Consider the following 21283-nt stretch of genomic DNA (forward strand, 5'->3'; position numbering starts at 1 on the left):
GTGCCCGTCCCCCAAGAAGCCAACTTGTGAGTAGTAATCTCATTTAATTCTCACACGAGCTCTTTGAGGTAGGTTAAACTTCTCACATGAGAAATCAAGGTTTACAGAAAGTAAATAACTTGCTAAATAACAGTCATTGGCCACCAGTCCATCTGATTCCCGAGGCCAAATATTTTCTACTATCAAATACTGCCTCCCCAGGCAGGAGCAGGGTTGTTTCCAGAAAATAAACATAAAATCAACCTGTCAACTGTCAACTAATTATCCTGGGTGCGGTTGTGTGGGTGACTCAGCCCAGAATGTGGAATTCTCTTTCCAGGGCAAGAAAAGATGATTAAGCTGGTTGCCCATGGCTCACTCCTATAATCCTAGACACTCAGGAAGCTGAGATCTGGAAATCACAGTTTGAAGCCAACCCAGGCAGATACATCTGTGACTTTTTTTTCCCCCTTTTGCTCCTTCCTTCCTTCCCTCCTTCCTTCCTTCCATCATTCCTTCCTTCCTTCTTTCTTTTCTCTTTCTTTTTCTTTTTTTGTGTGGGTACTGAAGCTTGAACGCAAAGCTATGGTGTTCTCCCTTAGCTTTGTCCTGCAAAAGGTACAGGTTCCTCATTTACAAAACAGGAACACCAATAATACCCTGTGCATGGGTATTGTGTGAAAACCAGCCAAAGCATGAGGTGAAGTAGGGCACCAGAAGTGTTGACTTTTTTCTTTTCCATATCCAGTACTGGCCCTTGAACCCAGAGTCTCTCTGAGAGAGACCTTTTCCACTCAGGGTTGGTGCTCTACCACATGAGCTATAACTCCACTTTTCTCTAGTGTTTAATTGGAGAGTCTCACAGACTTTTCCTGCCCTGACTGGCTTCAAAACTCAATCCTCAGATCTCAGCTTCCTGAGTGCCCAGCCAAAAGTTGAGCCTTTCAATGGACACAAGGAAGGCTGGACCTGTCCCTGGCCTGGTGGGTGTGGATGTTTACCATCAGTAACTGCAGTAGAACAATGTCAAGTCATGTGGGACCCAGTGAGTCACCGGGAAGAATTGCTTCCTCCAGCAGATGGCTAGCAATCCTAACCAGATTCCCACTGTGTTATCTGGTGGTTGGCAAAACCTGGTGGCGTGATAATACTCATTTACCTACAAATATAATTTGCCTATTATTTCCACCAATACTATCCTCATAAAACTTAAGGTCAGATAGAGGGTGTGGTTCTTATACCCACTCTCCAGTCCTCAATCGATGTTCTCTTTAAAAGATGGCTCAGTGGCTTAGCATTCACAAGGCACTGAGTTCAATCCTCAGGTCCCTTCCTTCCTCCCTTCCCACCTCCCCCAGCTAAAAAGGCAGAGAAGTCTAAATGAACTAAGATCGTACAGATGGCTAAGCTAGAGGTGGGGTTGAGATCAAGATTTCTTGACTTAATTCTAGCAAAATTCTTATTTTTCCAAAAGCATTTGTTAATTGAAGTACCCTCACTAACAAAATCATTTTCTAAGCAAAGCTTGAACATACAGTTTTTCCTTTTTTTTTTTTTTTTAGTGGTGGGACTGTAACTCAGGGCCTTGCACTTGCTAGGCAAAGACTCTACCACTAAGACATATCCCCAGTCCAAATTTTCTTCTTTGTGTTAAATTACACAGATTGACAGTTATACCTGTCACATTTCCTAGAATAAACTCAGGTCATGATGTATGATTATTTTATATACTGCTGGATTCAATTTGCTAATTTTTTTTTTTCAGGTAAGGAGTAGGTTTATTCATTGTTCCGGTTGGCACCAGGCCATCTTGGTCCTCCATGGGATGGGGAAAGGCCTGGGAAAGAGAGAGAAAAGAGAAAAAAGAGCTAGAAAAGACAGCATCTGGGAAAGAGGTGGGAAAGAGCAAGCTAGGAAAGAGAACAGAGCTGGGAAAGAGAAGAGAAGGAAAGAGTTGAGAAAGAGCTAGAAAAGAGCAGAGAGAGCTCAATTTGCTAATTTTTTAAAAAAGGATCCTGAGTTAGCTATTAGTCCTATACACAAACTGCCAGAGACAATAACTTAGGAAGAGGAAAGGTTTATTTGGCACCGTGATGGAGGTTTCATGATCTGTTGGCCACACCGCTTTGGGCCTGTGGTAAGGAAATATGTCATGGGAAGGTGTAGCAAAGCAAACCCCCGGCTCTCATCAGCCAGGGAACAGGGACAGAGAGGAAGGAGTGGGGGAGAGGAGTGGAGGAGGGATGGTCCCACATTCCACAACCTCCTTCTGGGGCATACCCATCCCATGGCCTAAGAACATCCCCGTAGGCACTGCCCATCAAAGGTTCCATCACCTCTCAATAGCACATTAAAATGTGAAGCACATTTTTAACACAGGGCCTTGGGGCATGCAGTTTCCAAACTCAGCTGCTGATTACATCTGTGGTCATGAGGGATGGTGGTCTGTAATTTCCTTTTGCCAGTGTGTGTGTGTGTGTGTGTGTGTGTGTGTGTCTGTGTGTCTGTGTCTGTGTGCTGGTCTTGGGATTTGAACTCAAGGCCTCCTGTGCTTGTTCAGCTTTTTCACTCAAGGCTGGCAGTCTGGGCTGGGAAGGTGGCTCAGTGGTAGAGCGCTCGTCTTGCATGCCTGAGGCCCTGGGTTCGATTCCCAGCACCACATAAGCAAAAAGAAAAAAGCCGGAAGTGGCGCTGTGGCTCAAGTGGTAGAGCGCTAGCCTTGAGCTTAAGAGCTGAGGGATAGCGCCCAGGCCCAGAGTTCAGGCCCCACGACCGGACCCCCCAAAAAAAAAAAAAAAGGCTGGCAGTCTACCGCTTGAGTCACACCTCCATTTATTTTTATTTATTTACTGGCCATTCAGGGCCTGGGCATTGTCCCTGAACTCTTTTTGCTCAAGACTAGTACTCTACCACTCTGAGCCACAGATCCACTTCCCGTTTTCTGGTGGTTAATTGAAGATGTCTCTTGGAATTTCCTGCCCCAGCTAACTTTGGACGCGATCCTCAGTTCTCAGCCTCTTAAGTAGCTAGGATTACAGATGTAAGCACCAACCCAGAAAACCACTCTGACACATAGTCATGTAGGAGATAGAAGTGTTTAATGTCAGCTAGAGGTTGACAGGCTATCTCTCTTGGAATAGCCTTAAAAGGTAGATATAGTATCCGGAGTCTGAGGGCAGAAGGGGCTGGGGCAAGAAATCTTTGTGGTCACAGCTGGACACTGGAGATATCCGACAGCCAGGGCAGGACATTCTATAGCTGGCTTGAAGCCAGGGAACACATCCCATCACAGACATATCTAGCACGTAGCAAAAGCAATATATCTTACAGCTGTCATGTATCGGGGGGAAACATTTTGGAGCAGAGACAATACTTCTATAGTTGCCACCTTGCAATCATACACTAGAGCCAGTATGAGATCAAGACTAATATCCGGACTCTGTTGCTGATGCAGCCAGGCAGTAGGAACAGACAACTATGGCCAGCTTGGCCTGCAAAGGACCCAGGGTGAGGGCTTTCAACACAAAGTGGGGGTGAATAAGCTTACAACAGGTGTGAGCCACCAGTGCCCAGCTTAGGTCTTCTTAAATTTCAACCAGGTTTTTTTTATTTGCAGCATGTAATTTTTGCACACACACACACATACATACATGCATACATGCATGCATACATGCATGCATGCATGCATACATACATACACAAATACACATAGCCCTGCCCAGCCTGGAACTCACTAAGTGGCCTGGGTTGACATCTTCCTGCTGCCACCTTTCTGAGTGCTGGAAATACAAGTGTGAACTACCACACCTGGCTTTATTCCTACCATGCATTTTTTTTATCTTATAATAAATAATTGTTCTTGACCTTTTTTTAGATTGTCCACTGCTAATATGCAATTAATATTTACAATTGCCTAGTGTTTACCAATTGTACAAAATAGTGATATTTACTTTTTTCATTGGGGGGGGTGGGGAGCTGGTAATGGGGCTTGAATTCAGGGCCTCACTCTCTCTTAGCTGTATTTACTCAAAGCTGACACTCTACCACTTTTTGCTGGTTAATTGTGGACTATTCTACCCAGGCTGGCTTTGAACTGTGATCCTCAGGTCTGCCTTGAGTAGCTAGGATTACAGTTGTGAGCCACCAGTGTCTTGGTAAGTAACTCTTATTTTACTTAGTAATGGCCCCAAAGTGCAAGACCCTTGGTGCTGGCAATTCGCAAATGCCAAGAGCCACAAAGTGTTTCCCTTAAGTAAAAGAGAGAAAATATATATCTATACAAGGTTCAAGCACCCAATGGTAAGAGGGGGCTACTGTAATTAACATACCACCAGTGTCCAGGACAAGGGCAACAGAGAAGACACCAACTACATCAGTGAGATAAGAATCTCCACAGAGGGGCTGGGAAGGTGGCTCAGTGGTAGAGCGCTTGCCTTGCATGCATGAGGCCCTGGGTTCAATTCCTCAGTACCACATAAGCAGAAAAAGCCAGAAGTGGTGCCATGGCTTATGTGGTGGAACACTAGCCTTGAGCTGAAGAGCTGAGGGACAGCGCCCAGGCCCAAAGCTCAGGCCCACAACTGGAAAAAAAAAAAAAAAAAAGGAATCTCACAGAAAGGGAAAAAAGATCAAAATGGGCATGACAAAGCTGAGTGAAACCTGAGCATGAAGCCCTGGGTTTGATCCCTCAGTACCACATAAACAGAAAAAGCCCGAAGTGATACTAAGGCTCAAGTGGTAGAGCACTAGCTTTGAGCAGAGATGGCAAAAAAAAACAAAAAACAAAAAACTAGATAGCATCTTCATTGGTCCAGTGGCTCCCACACCTGGTTAACTCTAGTAGATGAGGCTCTGAAATGCTAGACTCTTTTGATCAAAACAAGCCTTCTTGTCATAAAAATCATAATGAACCTGGATGGCAGAGGCAGCTGATGTCTGTATCCCTAACTACTTAGGAGGTTGAGATCGGGAAGAGCATAGTTTGAGGCATGCTGGGGCAAAAAGTTCACGATATCCCTTTCTCAACAAGAGCAGGGAATGCCTGTCATCCCAGCTAAGACAGGAAGCCTAAAATAAGCAGAATGAGACCCAGGCCTGACTCAGCAGGAATCAAGGCCTTACACCAAAAAGAAGCAGCATAGCTGGGCACTAATGGTGCAGGAGGATTGTGGTTGGAAGCCAGCCTGGGCAAGAAAGTCTATGAGACACTTAAAAGCCTGAAGTGGAGGTGTGACTCAAGAGGTGGAGTGCCAGCCTTGCGCAAAAAGGTAAAAGAAAGCACAAGGCCCTGAGTTCAACCCAGTTACTGGCACAGTTGCAAAAAAAATAACCAGTGTGAAAAATGCCTGGTGGTATATAACTCAGTGGTACACAGCCTGCCTATCAGGTGTGAAGATGTGAATTCAAATCCCAGTACTGCCCCTCCCCCCAAAAACCATTATAAACCAAGACAATAATTTGCAACACTCAACTATACACGAAGACTCAGTATACATATTGGTTTTCATATGATTTTATTTAAAAATCTGCAGAGGTGAAGGGATCTGCTCTTTTGTTAAAAGAATGCTTTTTTTTTTCACAGTATATATTGAGCCATTTTAGTTGTGTATTGATAGTTACAGAAAATCAAGTTTCTGTTTATGATCCTCCCTCCACTACACTGGGCTGGTGCTTGACATCTTGCAGCAAGCTACCATCTTCCCCGGGCTGAGGCTCCCAGCAAACCCTCTCACCCTTGTAGAACACCCACAGAAGCTCTTTGGGGGCTCTGCCCTGAGAATCCTTAATTGTAAAGTTGGAAAAAACCTGAAAAGGATCCTTAACACCTGTAACAAACCCAACTATCTGTGAATGCTTGAGCGTTTCAAGTTTGAATTACTTGAAATTTATGAGCTTATTCCACATGTAGTAGAATATATGCTTTTACATGGTTAAAAAATTAGGTGAAGTATCATACCTCAATAGTTTCAAATGTTACTTAATAAAATGTATTGAAAGAAGATATGCAGCACGGTCTTTTCATCCCTGTTACTTCTTCTGACGGTTGCTACTCGATGGTCAAAAAAACCAGAGAAAGAAACCAAACAAATTGGTATTTGACAATGCCTGCAAGGAATGTACAATTTAAATTATGTTAACTGAAATTAACCTGGAAAAGAAAAAGGTCTACAAGCCATATTATTTTAAAAGATGAGGTAGGTTTTTTCCCCCCTTAGGCTGTACAATGAAAATAACAAAAAAAAAAAATCCATACAACTTTCAAACCTACTTTTAAAAAAAAAAGTTGAGGCTGCAGTCACTTTTACAAGCAATACATTGATGGCCTTGATGAAGACGCCTCGCTCAGGCAAGCTCTGTCCTTGTGATGTTAGCTGATTCAACAATCAATCTTGGATCGATCAACTCTTTCCAAAACACAGTGATCTGAGGAAATATATAAAATACTCAGTTTAAGCACTTCATCTTGAAGTTATATAAGTTTTAGTAGGTTAGCTAAGTGAATTTCTGTTTATGCAGAACTGAATTCTAGTAAATTAACTTCAATAGGACACAAAAACTCATTCACCTAGAATGTGATGAAACTTTGTATTACATATTTCCTCCTCTGATTTAGAAGGGCTGTGGGGACACTGGAAAATTAAACAATGTGTCAGGGAAATATGCTCTGTGCACAAGTGGCCCGCGAACCTCTTAGGGGCTATTTGTGGCCCACTTGAGTGTCACTGATAGGGTTCTGTGCAGCTCTGTAGTTCTTACCCTGTGCTGCCTAAAAATATGAACTATTTTACAAGAAACCTGTAAGCTTGGCTATGAGCAACGAGAGCCATCTAGTGCAAAAAAGGAGCATTACAGGCCTCTTGTTTGTTCATTTGCTAGGACACAGAGAAAGCCTCCAACATTTAATTTCCCAATGCAGTTTCTAGGAATACATTTCAAAAGGGCTAGGTTCGTGGACTTCAAAAACAAAAACAAAAACAAAAAAACACAATGTAGGAAACTGGACCAAACCTGCTGATCTTACCACAGACCATGACACTGTTTTTGGATTCTATCCTTAAGATTGTTATCCATTCTTCTTCTTCTTTTTTTTTTTGTGCCAGTCTTGGGGCTTGAACTCAGGGCCTGGGCACTGTTCCCGATCTTCTTTTGCTCAAGGCGAGAACTCTATCACTTGAGTCACAGTGCTACTTCTTGCTACTTCTGACCTTTTCTGTTTATGTGGTATTGAGGAATCGAACCCAGAGTTTCATGCATGCTAGGCTAGCACTCTACTACTAAGCTACATTCCTAGCCTTCATCCATTCTTCTTTTAAATGAAAAAAAATTTTTTACTGTTATTAATTTTTTTATAAAGCAAAGGAAACCAAAGTCTGGTGATAAGTTTCTCCAACTTTAACATTTCAGACAAAAATGTGAATTTTCAATGCTTAAACTTACAGTCTAATACCCATAATATTCCTTATTTTGGTGCCAATCTTGGGCTTCTTTTGCTCAAGGCTAGTGCTCTATTACTTGAGCCATAGCTCTATTTCTGTTTCGTTGTTGTTGTTGTTGTTGTTTTAGTTCATTGGAGATAAAGAATCCCATGGACTTTCCTGCCTGGGCTGTCTTGGAACTGTGATCCTCAGCTTACAGTCTTCTGAGTAGCTAGGGTTACAGGTGAGCCATGGGCATTTGGCTCACTTGGCTCTTTTGCTCAAGGTTGGCACTCTACTGTTTGAGCCACACCTCCATTTCCAGCTTTTTGTTGGTTAATTGGCAAAAGAGTCTTGCAGAATTGTCTGCTTGGTCTGGCTTTGAACATCAATCTCAGCCTCCTAAATAGCTTGCATTATAGGCGTGAGCTACCAGTACCTGGCCATTTCTGGTTTTTATATAGGCAGTAGGTCAGGTTTTTGCTTTGTTTTGTTTTATTTTTGCCATTTATGGGGCTTGAACTCAGGGCCTGGGCACTGTCCCTGGGCTTCTTTTGCTCAAAGCTAGCACTCTACCACTTAAGCCTTTTCTGGTTATGCGGTACTGAGGAATCAAACCCAGGGCTTCATGCACGCTAGGCAAGCACTCTACCACTAAGCCACTTTCCCAGCCCCTCTAGGAAACATTGATGTCACTTTCCAGAGCCTGGGTCATCAAACAAAAGAGAATGTCTGCCTAAGCAATAAAGGAAAAAGAATCGTGCCTACCCTTCTCTCCTGTGTCACTGCGTACTCCACTACCTCAGTTCCGTTCTCATTGTGATAAACCAAATCAAACTTCCCAGGTTCTTTCAAGGCTGAAACCAGAGATTAGGCAAGAAAGACAGTAAGTCATTTGTTGTAGTCAAAATGTTCCTTTGCAGGGAATTGTATCAACTGGGGCAAAGGCTGGTGTATGCTGTTACAGGAGACGCTTCCCAACCCATACTAGCCACAGGGGGCTCCCTGGCATTTATCAGTGAAATCTCTCCTTCATCAGAAAGAAATGAGCTTGATGAAGGGTCACTAGTAGTTCCACAGTACCATGTCACCCCACAAGAAAAACCTCAAAAGATAATGGGTGTTTCAAAAAGAGAAAGTGAACTGGATGCAGTGGCTCACACCTGTAATCCTAGCTACTCAGGAGGCTAAGATCTGAGGACCGCAGTTCAAAGCCAGCTGGGGCAGAAAGGTCCATAAGCCTTTTATCTCTAATTAATCCACCAGAAAACCAGAAGTGGTGCTGTGGCTCAAGTGGTAGAGTGCTCCCTTTGAGCTGAAGAGCTGAGGGACAGCGCAGAGGCTGAGTTCAAGCCCCACAACTGACAAAAAAAAAAAAGCAAGTGATCTGAAAAAAACAACCCTCACCTCAGAAATCACGCATGCCTATTACTTTAGAAATACAGCCAGGCTTCAGCTTTGGGATTGGAAAAATGACCATGCAAGCTGAAACCATGCAAACTTTTTTTTGTACCACTTGAGCCAGACCTCCAGCCTGTGCAAGCAATGCTTAACAATCAATGGGAAAAAATTATGATTGTTGGAAAATCATTCAAATAAAATAAAATAAAATAAAAACCGTATTATTGAGGTAAATGGAAAAGTAGTAAAACCATTATGTAATACAAGTAGGTTTTTAACATTAGAAACAAAATGTTTTGTTTCGTTGTAAGAAATGTATCAAAGATGATCAGAACAATGGTGCCTTCTTGTCTTGTAACTTATAGTAGAGAGGAGGTGTCTTTCTATATTCCACAGAATTACCAGACTTCTTTCCAAGTATGGATTGGCTTTCAGAATTTTATCCTTTGAGCAATCTCAAGAAACAAGCTGAACATTCATTTTTACTTTGAAAATTGGTGAAGTTTTTGCTGGCGCCACTTCTGAAAGTTTCTTTTCTTTTTATTTCTCTCTCTTTTTTTTTTTTTTTTTGCCAGTCCTGGGGCTTGAACTCACTCAGGGCCTGGGCATTCTCCCTGAGCTTCTTTTTGCTCAAGGCTAGCACTCTACCACTTGAGCCACTTCCAGTTTTCTGGTGGTTAATTGGAGATAAGAGTCTCATGGACTTTCCTGACTTTCCTGCCTGGTCTGGCTTTGAACCATGATCCTCAGATCACAGCCTCCTGAGTAGCTAGGATTACGGGCATGGGCCACGGGCGCCCGGTACTAGGTACTTACTGTTTATAGGTACTGAGTAACTAGCTTCATCATGCTAGGCAAGCACTCTACCACTAAACCACATTCCCAGCCCCAGTTTTATCCTTTTCATCACCAAGTTTCCTGGTTTGGGTGGTGCAGGGGCTGAAGCCAAGAGTATGGACATTCTAGGCAAGCAAGTGCTCTGGTACTGAGCGACATCACCAACTACCAACTTCCTCAGCTACATCAGGGAGTGCACCTAAACAGCAGCGTCAACATTGCCACAATGGCTGGCAATTTTCTCTACAATTTACTTAAATCCCAAGTGGATGGGACTGTCAACATTAGCGCTGCTTTCATCTTGTTTACATCTTGGCTGGATAATCCCCTATTTTAGTTACTCCTTCCCTTTTCTGTTTCTTTTTCTTTCATTTCTTTTTCTTTTCTTTTTTTTGGGGGGGGCAGGTGTCTGGTCGTGGGCGTGAACTCTGTGCCTGGGCGCTGTCCCTCAGTTCTTCACTTCAAGGCTAGCGCTCTACCACTTGAGCCACAGCGCCACTTCCGGCTTTTTTTTCTGCTTATGTGGTGCTGAGGCATTGAACCCAGGGCCTCAGGCATGCAAGGCAAGCGCTCTACCACTGAGCCACCTTCCCAGCCCTTTTTTTCTTTTCTTTCCTTTCCTTTCTTTCCTTCCTGTTCTTTCTCTCTCTTTCTTTCCTTCCTGTCCTTCCTTCCTTTCTTTCTCCCTCCCTCCCTCCCTCCCTCCCTCCCTCCCTCTCTCTCTCTCTCTCTCTTTCTTTCTTTTTCTTGTTCCAATACTGGGGCTTGAACTCAAGAGCTTAAGGGTTGTTTCTTAGCTTTTTCCACTCAGGTCATGTTCTACCACTTGAGTTACTCTTTTACTTCCAGCTTTTTGCTCCTTAATTAAAGATAAGTCACATGCACTTTCCTGCGCGGGCTGGCTTAGAACCACAATGATCAGCTCTCAGCCTAGGATGACAGGTATGTGACACTGATGCCCAGCAAGTCTGGGTAGTTTCAAGTGATGCAAGAATGCAAAACTTCCCCCCAAATTAGTATCCCAGTCAATGAAGGAGCAAAGGAGCTAGAGAGAGACGTCTCAGAAGAAGAAATACAAATGGCCATGAGAAGCTGGGTGCTGGTGAGTCACACCTATAATCCTAGCTACTTAGGAGGCTAAGCTTTGAGGATCATGGTTAAAAGCCAGCTTGAGCATGAAAGTCCATGAGACTCTTATCTCCAATTAACCACCAGAAAACGAAGTGGAGTTGTGGCTCAAAGTGGTAGAGTACTAGCCTTGAACTCAGGGATAGTGCCCAGGCCCTGAATTCAAGCCCCATGACCAACACTAACAACAACAAATAAAGAACAGCCATGAGGAAATGCTCAACACCGCTGAGTAAATGTAGTCATTATATTCAAAATACACTATGTGAAACAAATGAATTATGTAATATGAGGTAGGAAGGGGAGGGGGAGAAAACAAAGGTGTGATACTGACCCAGAAGCATTGTACTCATAACCTGAATTGAACCTCTTTGTACACCTACATCATCACCATCATCATCATCAGAATCAAAAGAATGCAAAACTTTGCAAGGCAGCCTAAGTGGAGAATCCTCCTAGATATTTACTGAATCCCTCCCAATCTTTTGTCTCCCCCACACATAATTTAATCGCATCTTTTAGTCATGTTACTGAGTCAGCATGGAACTTAGATTTGCTAGAAATAATTCTTTGCCATCAGCTTTTACCAAGTCTTCTATGAAAGTATATAATTACCGCAATAAGAACACTTAGCCCAACTGTTCTGAGAACCAATCAGCATCTCTAAGACACACAATCCAAGGCGCAGCAACATGGCTGCACTCCCCCAGTGTGCTTCCACAGAGTTACAAGCATCAGAGAGGCCAGTGAAGGGACTCATTGGACATAAAGGCTATTTGGAAACCACTGTAAATATTCACAGCTTAAAAGTTTTAAAAGCATTTCTTCTTTTCTGCCAGTCTTGGGGCTTGAACGCAGGGTCTGCACACTGTCCTTGAGCTTCTTTTGCTCAAGGCTAACACTCTACCGCCTGAGCCACAACACCATTTCCAGCTTTTTCTGTTATGTGGTACTGAGGAATCAAACCCAGGGCTTCATGCATGCTAGCCAAGCACTTTACCACTAAGCCACATTCCCAGCCCTTAAAATTCATTTCTTAAAGACTCACCAGGTAAGGATGAGAGAATTTCTATATCTACTTGCTGGGTCTCTGAATTGTGGCTCAATATTTTTCCTTCCTTTCAAAAAGAAAAGTTCAAGTCAAAAAAATCAACATGTGAGTATACTAAAAACCATACAATTTTTTTGTGTGGTTGTTGGTTGTGGAACTTGAACCCAGGGCCTAGGCACTGTTCCTGATCTCTTTTGCTCAAGGCTAGCACTCTACCACTTTGAGCTACAGCTCCACTTTTGGTTTTTGGGTTTTTTTCTGAGTGGCTAATTGGAGATAAGAAAGAGTCTCATGGGGACTTTTCTTCCCAGGCTGGCTTCAAACAATGAACCTCAGATCTCGCCTCCTGAGTAGCTAGGAATACAGGTGTGAGCCTCCAGCACCCAGTTTCAATTGTAGACTTTAAAAGGCTGAATTGATATATACTTTAATCTCAATTCAAAAGGTTAAAAATAAATCAGCCTGGAGGGGAACTAAAAACAGTGAGCCCAGTACTGTGGCTCATGCCTGTAATCCTAGCTACTCAAGAGGCTGAGATCTGAGGCTCTCAGTTCGAATCCAGCTCAAGGAAGAAAGGCTATGAGACTTTTACCTCCAATTAACCACCAAAAAGTGGGAAGTGAAGCTGTGCTTCAAGCAGTAGAGCACTAGCCTGGAGCAAAAAAGCTCAGGGACAGTATCCAGGCCTTGAGTTCAAACCACAGGTCCAACACACACACACACACACACACACACACACACACACACACACACACACACACACACACACACACGCTCTGAATTTTTTTATTCACTTCTATTTGTTTAGTTATTTTGAGGCAAGGCTGGCCTATTGTCCCTGAACACACACACACACACACACACACACACACACACACACACACACACACACACACACACATGCTCTGAATTTTTTTATTCACTTCTATTTGTTTAGTTATTTTGAGGCAAGGCTGGCCTATTGGCCCTGAACACACACACACACACACACACACACACACACACACACACACACACACATATGCTCTGAATTTTTTTATTCACTTCTATTTGTTTAGTTATTTTGAGGCAAGGCTGGCCTATTGGCCCTGAACACACACACACACACACACACACACACACACACACACACACACACACACGCTCTGAATTTTTTTATTCACTTCTATTTGTTTAGTTATTTTGAGGCAAGGCTGGCCTATTGGCCCTGAACACACACACACACACACACACACACACACACACGCTCTGAATTTTTTTATTCACTTCTATTTGTTTAGTTATTTTGAGGCAAGGCTGGCCTGTTGGCCCTGAACTCACAGTTCTCTTGCCTCAGCCTCCTGGGTAGCTGGGATTACAGGTACACATCATGGTGCATGACAACAGAGGCTTTTAAAAAGTAGATTTAATGGGAGTCAGGATCCCGGGAGACTTCATTCTCTGACCACAGAATTGACTGTTGAACTTCCCAGGACAGATCTGTATACATCTTTCCTTCCAGTACAATTATTAACACACACACACCCAATCACAAATATCCTAACTTAGTAAATTATAATGGTTGCTTTACATATAGGAGAAACTAAGTAGCCAAGGAGATTAAAAAATCACAGAATACCAATACAAAGAACCAAACCACCAGATCCCTTCATAAACTGATTCTGGCTAGGGGCTACTATACAACTTCACAGTAAAGATGATTAAAAAGTGAACATTTTGATACTGTGTTCATGTTCTACTTTATGATATTTACTTTAAGAATGTCTGTATTAGTTATATATATATATAGAGAGAGAGAGAGAGAGAGATGAGTATTATTAAATATATCCTAGTATTTATTTGAGACAAGGTCTCACTATGTAACAGAAGGTGGCCTCAGACTCAAGATCCTCTTGCTCCATTTTTCTGAGTCCTAGGACTACAGGCATAAGCTACCATGCCTGTAGGTTTACTATCTACTGACAACTTAATCTTTTTTTTATTTCTTTTTAGAGATGCGTGTCTCATTATGTTGGTGAGGCTGTGAGCATCTGGACTCAAGTGATCTTCCTGCCTCGGCCTCCTGAATATCCAGGATGACAAGCACTTGTAACCATACCTAGTTAGCCAAAATTTGTTGTTGTTGCAGTCCTGGGGCTTGAACTCGGGGTCTGCGCACTGTCCCTGAGCTTCTTTTGCTCAAGGCTAGCACTCTAACACTTGAGTCACAACACCACTTCCAGCTTTTTCTGCGTATGTGGTACTGAGAAATTGAACCCAGGGCTTAATGCATGCTAAACAAGCACTCTACCACGAAGCCACATTCCCAACCGAATTATTTTTAAACATGCAACCTTACCTTGTAGTCAGACACATCAGGAGTGTAGTCAGGTGTTAATTCCAAAAGCTAAAAAAGAAGAAAGAAAATAATCCTACAAATATACAAACCCTAAGACTCTCACCTGCCCACGGCCCCTCCCTCTTCCATCCAAGAAATCATACAAAAGTGTCCCTACCCCAAGGACACAGCAACACTGGAGATCCAGGGAGAAGGGTGTTTATAAACATGTTTATAACCGCATGACACACTCAGGAAGTCCACTTGGAAAAAGGAGCTAAGCTTTTCTTTGTTGGAAGTCTTGTGGTTCTAAAACATATCTTAAGAGGGCTGGGAAGGTGGATCAGTGGTAGAGTGCTTGCCTTGCATGCATGAGGCCCAGGGTTCGATTCCTCAGCAGCACCACATAAGCAGAAAAAGCCAGAAGTGGTGCTGTGGCTCAAGTGGTAGAGTGCTAGCCTTGAGCTGAAGAGCTGAGGGACAGCGCCCAGGCCGAGTTCAGGCCCCATGACTGACAAAAAAAAAAAGAAAAAAGAAAACATACCTTAAATGCAATCTTTTCTCCAACCCGAGGGGCAGCTGCTAACAGTGGTAACAGACTATAGTCCTTCTTGTGTATTTCTACTGGATTCTGAAAAACAGCATTAGCCATGGAGACTTTGTTACTGGTTGAGAAAATGGGAAGCCACGCCACAGAGTAGGGAGTCACTCCATGGGGGAAAAGCGGGGAGAGCCATCCCAATAAACGCTATTTACCTGGATAATGGTAGATGAGTTTGAGACAACCTCACTTAATTGCTGTTGCTTCTGATACTCGGCGCTTCTATGCAGGACACAGGGAACCACATTTCCTCGTCCTCGACCTCTCCCCCTCAGGCCCCGGCCCCTCACTCCCTTCCAAGGTTCCCCTCGTCCCCATCCTCTTCCCAAATTGCCAGAGACAGATACACCGGGAAGAGGACCAGGAGTCTGTTTGATGCCATTTGAGTCACCAGGTTTCCATCCCATGGCATTTGGAGCCTGTGATGACGGCCCTGGGCCTGGACAACCTCGCCCTGCAAAGAGGCCCGCTGTCTTTAAGGAGCCAGAAGCACACTCCAGGGAGTTCTTGAGCATGACAGGCTGGTCATCGGATTCTGTACTGGAGTCTGAACTAGAAGATGTGGCTCTGGCGGCATTGACCTTGCTGGTGGGCAGGTTAAAGGCGGTTTTGGCTGCCCCTTTGTTCATAGCTGGATTTTTGGTAGCTGGTCCTTCCTTTGATAACTCAACTGACAGTTTGTCTAAGGAGTTCCCATTGCTGAACACATCACTGGAGGACTCCTGGCTAGACTCTGATTCCGAAGCCGTCTCGGGACCTTTTGGTTCTGTGATAGCCCCATCTTGACTTCTGATTTTAGCCAGGCTGGCAGAACTTTTTGGGGAATTGCTGTTGCAGGTGGACCGCTCTTTTCCTGAAGATTTGGGGTTCCTGATCTGTTTCTTATACTCACACTTCTCCTTTTTCTTTGGTGATATTCTTTTGGTCTCCTCTTCCCGTTCACCCATGGCGCCACATGGTGCTTTGCTTCTTCTCTTGTTCTTTTTCTTCACAGTCCCATCTGTGCCAGCTTTTGGCTCTAGATCCAAGGCTTTCTCCTGATTGCCGTTGCTCTTTTGCCTCTTCCAGTGCTTCTTTGAATAACTGTACCCAAGTTCGTTTTCTTCATCCTCTACCAATTTTAAAGTCCGCTTCTTTGCTTTCCTAGGTGATGAGTGCAAATCACCCCCATTCCTGACTACGACAGGATCCTCAAGAATTTCTCTCTCTTCTAACTTAACTCTGTCGAGAGAATAAGAGAAAACTGGAGTGAGCAATTCAGAGGCATGACTCCAGGATGCAGTTACATCCTGAGAAGATGGCAAACTCACTACCGCCATTCAATGAAAACTTCCACAATGCTTAAGGACAAAAGACCTTTGACCTTCATTCAATGGCCTACATTCAACTTCCATATGGCTAGTCTTACCTATTATCTAGGTCCCAGAATTTATCTATACGTTTTTTCTAAGCTAAATGCCACCACAAATTAGGTAGTTTTTTTCTTTTCCTTCCTTCCTTCCTTCCTTCCTTCCTTCCTTCCTTCCTTCCTTCCTTCTTTCCTTTCTTTTTCCCATCCTTCCTTTTCTTTTTTTGTGCCAGTCCTAGGGCTTGACCTCAGGGCCTGGGCATTGTCCCTGACCTTCTTTTACTCAAGGCAAGCAATCTACCATTTGAGCCACAGCTTCACTTCCAACTATTTTTGGTAGTTTAGTGGAGATGAGTCTCACAGACTTTCCTGTCCAGGCTGGCTTCAAATCACAATCCTCAGATCTCAGCCTCTTGAGTGGCTAAGATTACAGGTGTGAACTATGGGCGTCCAGCTCACACGAATAGTTTGGCCAACATAGCTAATAGCTAATAAGCAGCAGAAACACAACTCAAACAGCAGTTTGGCCAGCTACAAGACTCAAAATCTTTCCCTTTACTTGTAAGTCATCCAATCTAAAAGGTGATATCTTAGCCAGACCCAGTAGCTCACAGCTGTAATCCTAGCCACTTAAAAGGCTGAGATCTGAGAATCTCAATTCAAAGCCAACCTTGGGCAGACAAATCCAGTAACCCATTACTGATGTGTTTGCACATGCACGTGTGCACACAAGTTATAAGACTTTCTGCTCAGTCTTAGCAGTTTACTAAATCACTAGAATATAATACATGTCCTGCCATTTCTGGAGCTGGCAATGGTGCCCCCCCCTCCCTTTTTTGTGCAGATTCAGGGGCTTGAGCTCTTGCTTTTTTTACACAAGGCTATTGGGTTTGGTGGTTAATTGGAAATAACCGTCTCACAGACTTTATTGCCTTGGCTGGATTCAAACCACAACCCTCAGATCTCGGCCTTCTGAGCAGTCAGAATTACAGGTGTGAGACAACAGCGCCCAGCCTCAGGAACATTTTGGATTTGGGTTTTTTGTGGTTTTTTTTTTTGACAGTCATGGGGCTTGAACTCAGGGCATGGGTGCTGTGTGAGCTCTTTTGCTTGAACCAAGCCACCTGTGATTTTCTGGTGGTTAACTGGAGATAAGAGTCTCACCAAGCAGGGCGCTGGTAACTCACGCTAGCTACTCAGGTGGCTGAGATCTGAGGATCACAGTTCAAAGCCAGCCTGGGCAGGAAAGTCCGTGAAACTCTGATCGCCAATAAACCACCAGAAAACTGAAATGGCGCTGTGCCTCAAATGGGAGAGTGCTAGCCTTGAGCTGAAGAGCTGAGGGACAGCGCCCAGGCCTGGAGTTCAAGCCCCATGACCAACAACAACAACAAAAAAAAGTCTCACTAAAACTTTCTGCCTGGCTTCGAACTTCCATCCCCAGATCTCAGCCTCCTGAGTAGCTAAGATTACAGGTGTGAGCCACCAGAGCAAGGCTTCAGTAACATTTTTTTTTTAATTATTATTATTATTTTTTTTTTTTGCCAGCCCTGGGGCTTGAATTCAGGGCCTGGGCACTGTCCCTAAGCTTCTTTTGCTCAAGGCTAGTGCTTTACCACTTGAGCCACAGTGCCCCTTCCAGCTTTTACTGTGTATATGGTTCTGAGGAATCCAACCTAGGGCTTCACTCTACCACTCTACCACTAAACCACATTCCCCACCCTTTTAAAAAGATTTCTAAAAGCAATCTTTTTTTCTTTTTTTTTTAAATTTTTTTATTGTAAAGATACTGTACAGAGTGGTCACAATTACATGAGTACGGTAATGAGTACATTTCCTATTGAGCATTGTTACCCCCTCCTTTGTTTTTCCCTTACTATCCCCCCCCTCCCCCACCCCCAGTTGTAAGTTTTCAACATAGTGTCTGGTATGTCTCCTTGTTACAATGGGTCAACCTGTATCCTTGTTTCAGCATTTTGTTATTTCCCTTCCCCTCCCCAAAATTAGAAAAATGTATATACCAGATGCAGGGCACCAGAATCAAATACAGTAACAACAGGGATTAAACCATGGGGGAAGAACATACAAAAGAAACAACAAAAAAAAAAATCACACAGTACATTAAAAACAACATAAAAGCAATCTTTCTTATGTGCAGGTACCAGGGGTTTGAACTCATGGCTTTGACTCTCAGCTTTCTTGCTCACAATTGGTGCTCTGCCCATTGAGCCAGGCCTCCAGTTATGCATCTCACTAGTTAACTGGAGATAAGAATCGCATGGACTTTTCTGCCCGACTGGCTTCAGACCTCAGTCCTCCAGATCTCGGTCTCTTGAATAGCTAGGCTCACAGGAGTAAGCCACATTTTACATCATTACTATCTCCCACTCACGACTAAGACAAGACCCAAACAAATGTCTAAGCGAGCCCCAAACGCTTGTGTGGAAACAGGACGGTACTCCTCAGAGCCTCGGTGGACGTGGCAGAGTGACCCGCACGTGAGGAAAAGCACATAGCTGTCCTGTGCGATCAGCCGGGGCCGGGCGATCGCGGGGCCGGGCGGAGCCGCGCCCAGAACGGGACGCGAGGATTCGCGACGTCAAGCCCTTCCCCAGCAGCGCGAGCGCTGTTCCCAGTTCGCACCCCCTTGTACTTTCAGAAAGTATCCTGGCCCGGCCTGGTGGCGCACGCCTGTAATCCAAGCTACGCAGGAGAATATCCCCCAATAAACCATCAAATTGCCAGACTCGGGGCGTGGCTCAAGTGGTGGAGCGCCAGCCACGAGCAGACAAACACCAGCCCCAGGGAAGAGGACGCTCGGGAGCCCTTTCCTCGGCAAGACGGACCAGGGTCTCCCCGCTGCCGGTGAGCTGGGCTCCATCCGGGTCCCTACCGCTCCCGCGCCTCGCGAACGCGCAGGCGCGCGCCTCGGGCCCCGCCCCCAGCCCCGGCCCCGCCCAGGCCCAGGCCCAGGCCGCGCCGCGCGCACCTGAGGCTGTCGTTGTCCCTCACCAGGCGCGCGCTCTCGGTGGGCGGCAGCAGACCCCCGTCCAAGTAGAGGCCCAGGAGCGCGCCGGAGCTGAAGCCGAAGCGGTGACGGACGAGGCTGATGAGATCGGTGACAACTCGACATCGGTTGAGGTCGACGAGGAGCCAGAAGACTGTGCAGTGCGGGGTGGCTGGCGGCGGATAATCAAATTGAAGCCGTAGCCTAACCGTCTCGGTCGCTGCCATCTTGCCAGTGCTTCACGGAAGCCGAGAGGAACCACACTGCTCCGGGGAAAGCGTGCTGGGGCGGCCCGCCCCGCCCCGCCCCCCGGGCCCGCCCCCCCGCCCCCGGGGCCGCCCGCGACTGCCACCTACGGCTGGGAAGTGGGTACTGCAGGCTCCGTCCGCTGCCGCCGCCGTCCTTGAGCCGCTCTGGACGAGGCCTAGGCAGAAGAGTACGAACGAAGTATTAGGCCTTTCCTACCCAACACTAGAGGGGCCTTTTGAGGATCCTGGTTCAAAACCTGCCTGGGAAAAATAAATCAATAATCCGAGAGACTTATAGCCAATGAACTAGCAAAAAGCCCGAAATAGAGCTGTGGTAGAACAACCAGTCTTGAGAAGAAGAAAGCCAAGAAGAGAGTAAGGCCCTGAGTTCAACCCCCAGTACCAGCACAAAGCAAAGAGTTTTAAAAATGGTAATAAAACTTCTGTCCTGCCTGAGGAGGTTGGAGATATCACTCCGTGGTAGAGTTCTTGCTTGGCATAAGTAGGGCCCTGGGTTCAATCCCCAGCACAGAAGCAAAAAACTCTTTCGCCTGGGAATAATATGGACTTAAAAAATAGATGAGATCGTCTTTATCTGCAAGTCAAATGTTAAGACATTTTAGGAGTGTTTTTGTTTTTAAGCTGGGCACCAGTGGCTCACATCTGTAATCCTACCTACTCGGGAGGCTGAGATCTGAGGATCACAATTTGAAACTAGACTAGGCAAGATAGTCCATAAGATTCTTATCTCCATTTAACCACAAAAAAAAAAAGCCAGAAGTGGAGCAGTGGCTCAAGTGGGAGAGCACTAGCTTTGAGCCCAGGCCTGAGTTCAAGTACACACACACACACACTTTTTTTTTTTCTGTGTATGTGGTACTGAGGAATTGAACCCAGGGCTTCATGCATGCTAGGCAAGCATTCCCACCAGGCCATATTCCCAGCTCCATACAAAGACTTTTAGCTGTAATTCCAGCACTGAAGCAGGAGCAGGAAGACTGCAAGTGTGAGGACAGCTTAGGCTACGTAGGAAATTCTAAGCCAGCCTGGGTTACATAGTGAGATCCTGCCTCAAAAAAAAAAAAAAAGACTTTTAATATCTACCATGGGATTACTTTGACATTCGTTCTACCTAGTTTCCCTTGCATTTTATTATTAAAAAATTCAATTTATTACAAAGAATTGTTCAAGCATAATTTTTTTAAAAAATTTATCCATTTACCTGCCACCAACATTCTACATTTTTCTTGGAGGCTAGTACAGGGTTTGAACTCAGGGCCTAATTCTTGGCTTATTTTACTCTAGTCTGACACTCTTGGCACTTGAGCCATAGCACCATGTCCCGTTTTTTTGGTGAGCATTGATTATAAGCATTACTAATTTTTCTAACTAATAGGTTGGAACTATGATCTCAGCCTCCTGAGTAGCTAGGCTTACAGGCATGAGCCATCAGTGCCCAGCAAGGGTGCAACTTTTATATACAGTCCTTTCCAAATGTTTCTTTCACAGGCTGATCCCCCTGATAGGGCTTTAGGGGATTTTACCCTGTACAGAACACAAGAGAACCTGGGTATGGTCTCTTTATACATGTCACTTCCTATTGCTACTGCCTTCCCTCCCTTATCCACAGCAGCTCATAGCGTCCAGCCCTCACCGGCTGTCACTGGCAGTCAGGTCTGGACTGTCCTTCGTCTCTGTGGATTTATGCTTGGCAGTGGGAGGGAAGCAGGAAAAGGGAGTCAAGGTCATCTGTACTTGGTTGTTATTTGGGGATTTTGCTATTTACACTTTTGAGAAAAAGCATTTAGATTTTTTTTGGGGGGGGGTCGATCATGTGGCTTGAACTCTGGGCCTGGGTCAGAGTTCAAGAGAGTTCTCTCTCTCTCTCTCTCTCTTTCTCTCTCTCTCTCTCTCTCTCTCTCTCCCTCACACACACACACACACACACACA

At 44.7% G+C, this 21283-nt stretch overlaps 1 protein-coding gene across 2 annotated transcripts; it reads right to left on the reverse strand.

Annotated features, from left to right (window-relative positions):
- Positions 1–5473: 5473 nt before the first annotated feature.
- Coil (coilin) lies at positions 5474–19337 on the reverse strand. Of its 2 annotated transcripts, XR_006146777.1 has the most exons (8): positions 19067–19337; positions 14885–15950; positions 14673–14759; positions 14150–14197; positions 11809–11878; positions 8163–8251; positions 6248–6402; positions 5474–6084 (listed from the first exon to the last, which is right to left on the reverse strand). XR_006146777.1 is itself a non-coding variant. In XM_042674148.1 (7 exons), exons 1-7 carry the CDS (start codon positions 19309–19311, stop codon positions 6322–6324), a joined length of 1686 nt encoding a protein of 561 aa, XP_042530082.1. In that variant the 5' UTR covers positions 19312–19337; the 3' UTR covers positions 5474–6321. The 2 variants fall into 2 exon arrangements, 1 of the variants encoding a protein (XP_042530082.1); XM_042674148.1 differs by having other exon boundaries at positions 5474–6402.
- Between the last annotated feature and the right edge of the window lie 1946 nt (positions 19338–21283).

The sequence above is a fragment of the Dipodomys spectabilis genome, unplaced genomic scaffold (genome assembly GCF_019054845.1).
Source record: "Dipodomys spectabilis isolate Male_0828 unplaced genomic scaffold, ASM1905484v1 ptg000018l, whole genome shotgun sequence".
NCBI lineage: Eukaryota > Metazoa > Chordata > Mammalia > Rodentia > Heteromyidae > Dipodomys > Dipodomys spectabilis.

What these genes read in the sequence shown, in the direction of transcription:
- Coil (XM_042674148.1), bottom strand. Translation starts at nt 19,311, where the DNA reads ATGGCAGCGACCGAGACGGTTAGGCTACGGCTTCAATTTGATTATCCG. An exon ending in CTGATGTGTCTGACTACAAG is followed by an intron (nt 11,879 to 14,149) that starts GTAAGGTTGCAT and finishes TCTTTTTGAAAG; the next exon opens with GAAGGAAAAATATTGAGCCA. An exon ending in CAGTGACACAGGAGAGAAGG is followed by an intron (nt 6,403 to 8,162) that starts GTAGGCACGATT and finishes ATATTTCCTCAG; the next exon opens with ATCACTGTGTTTTGGAAAGA.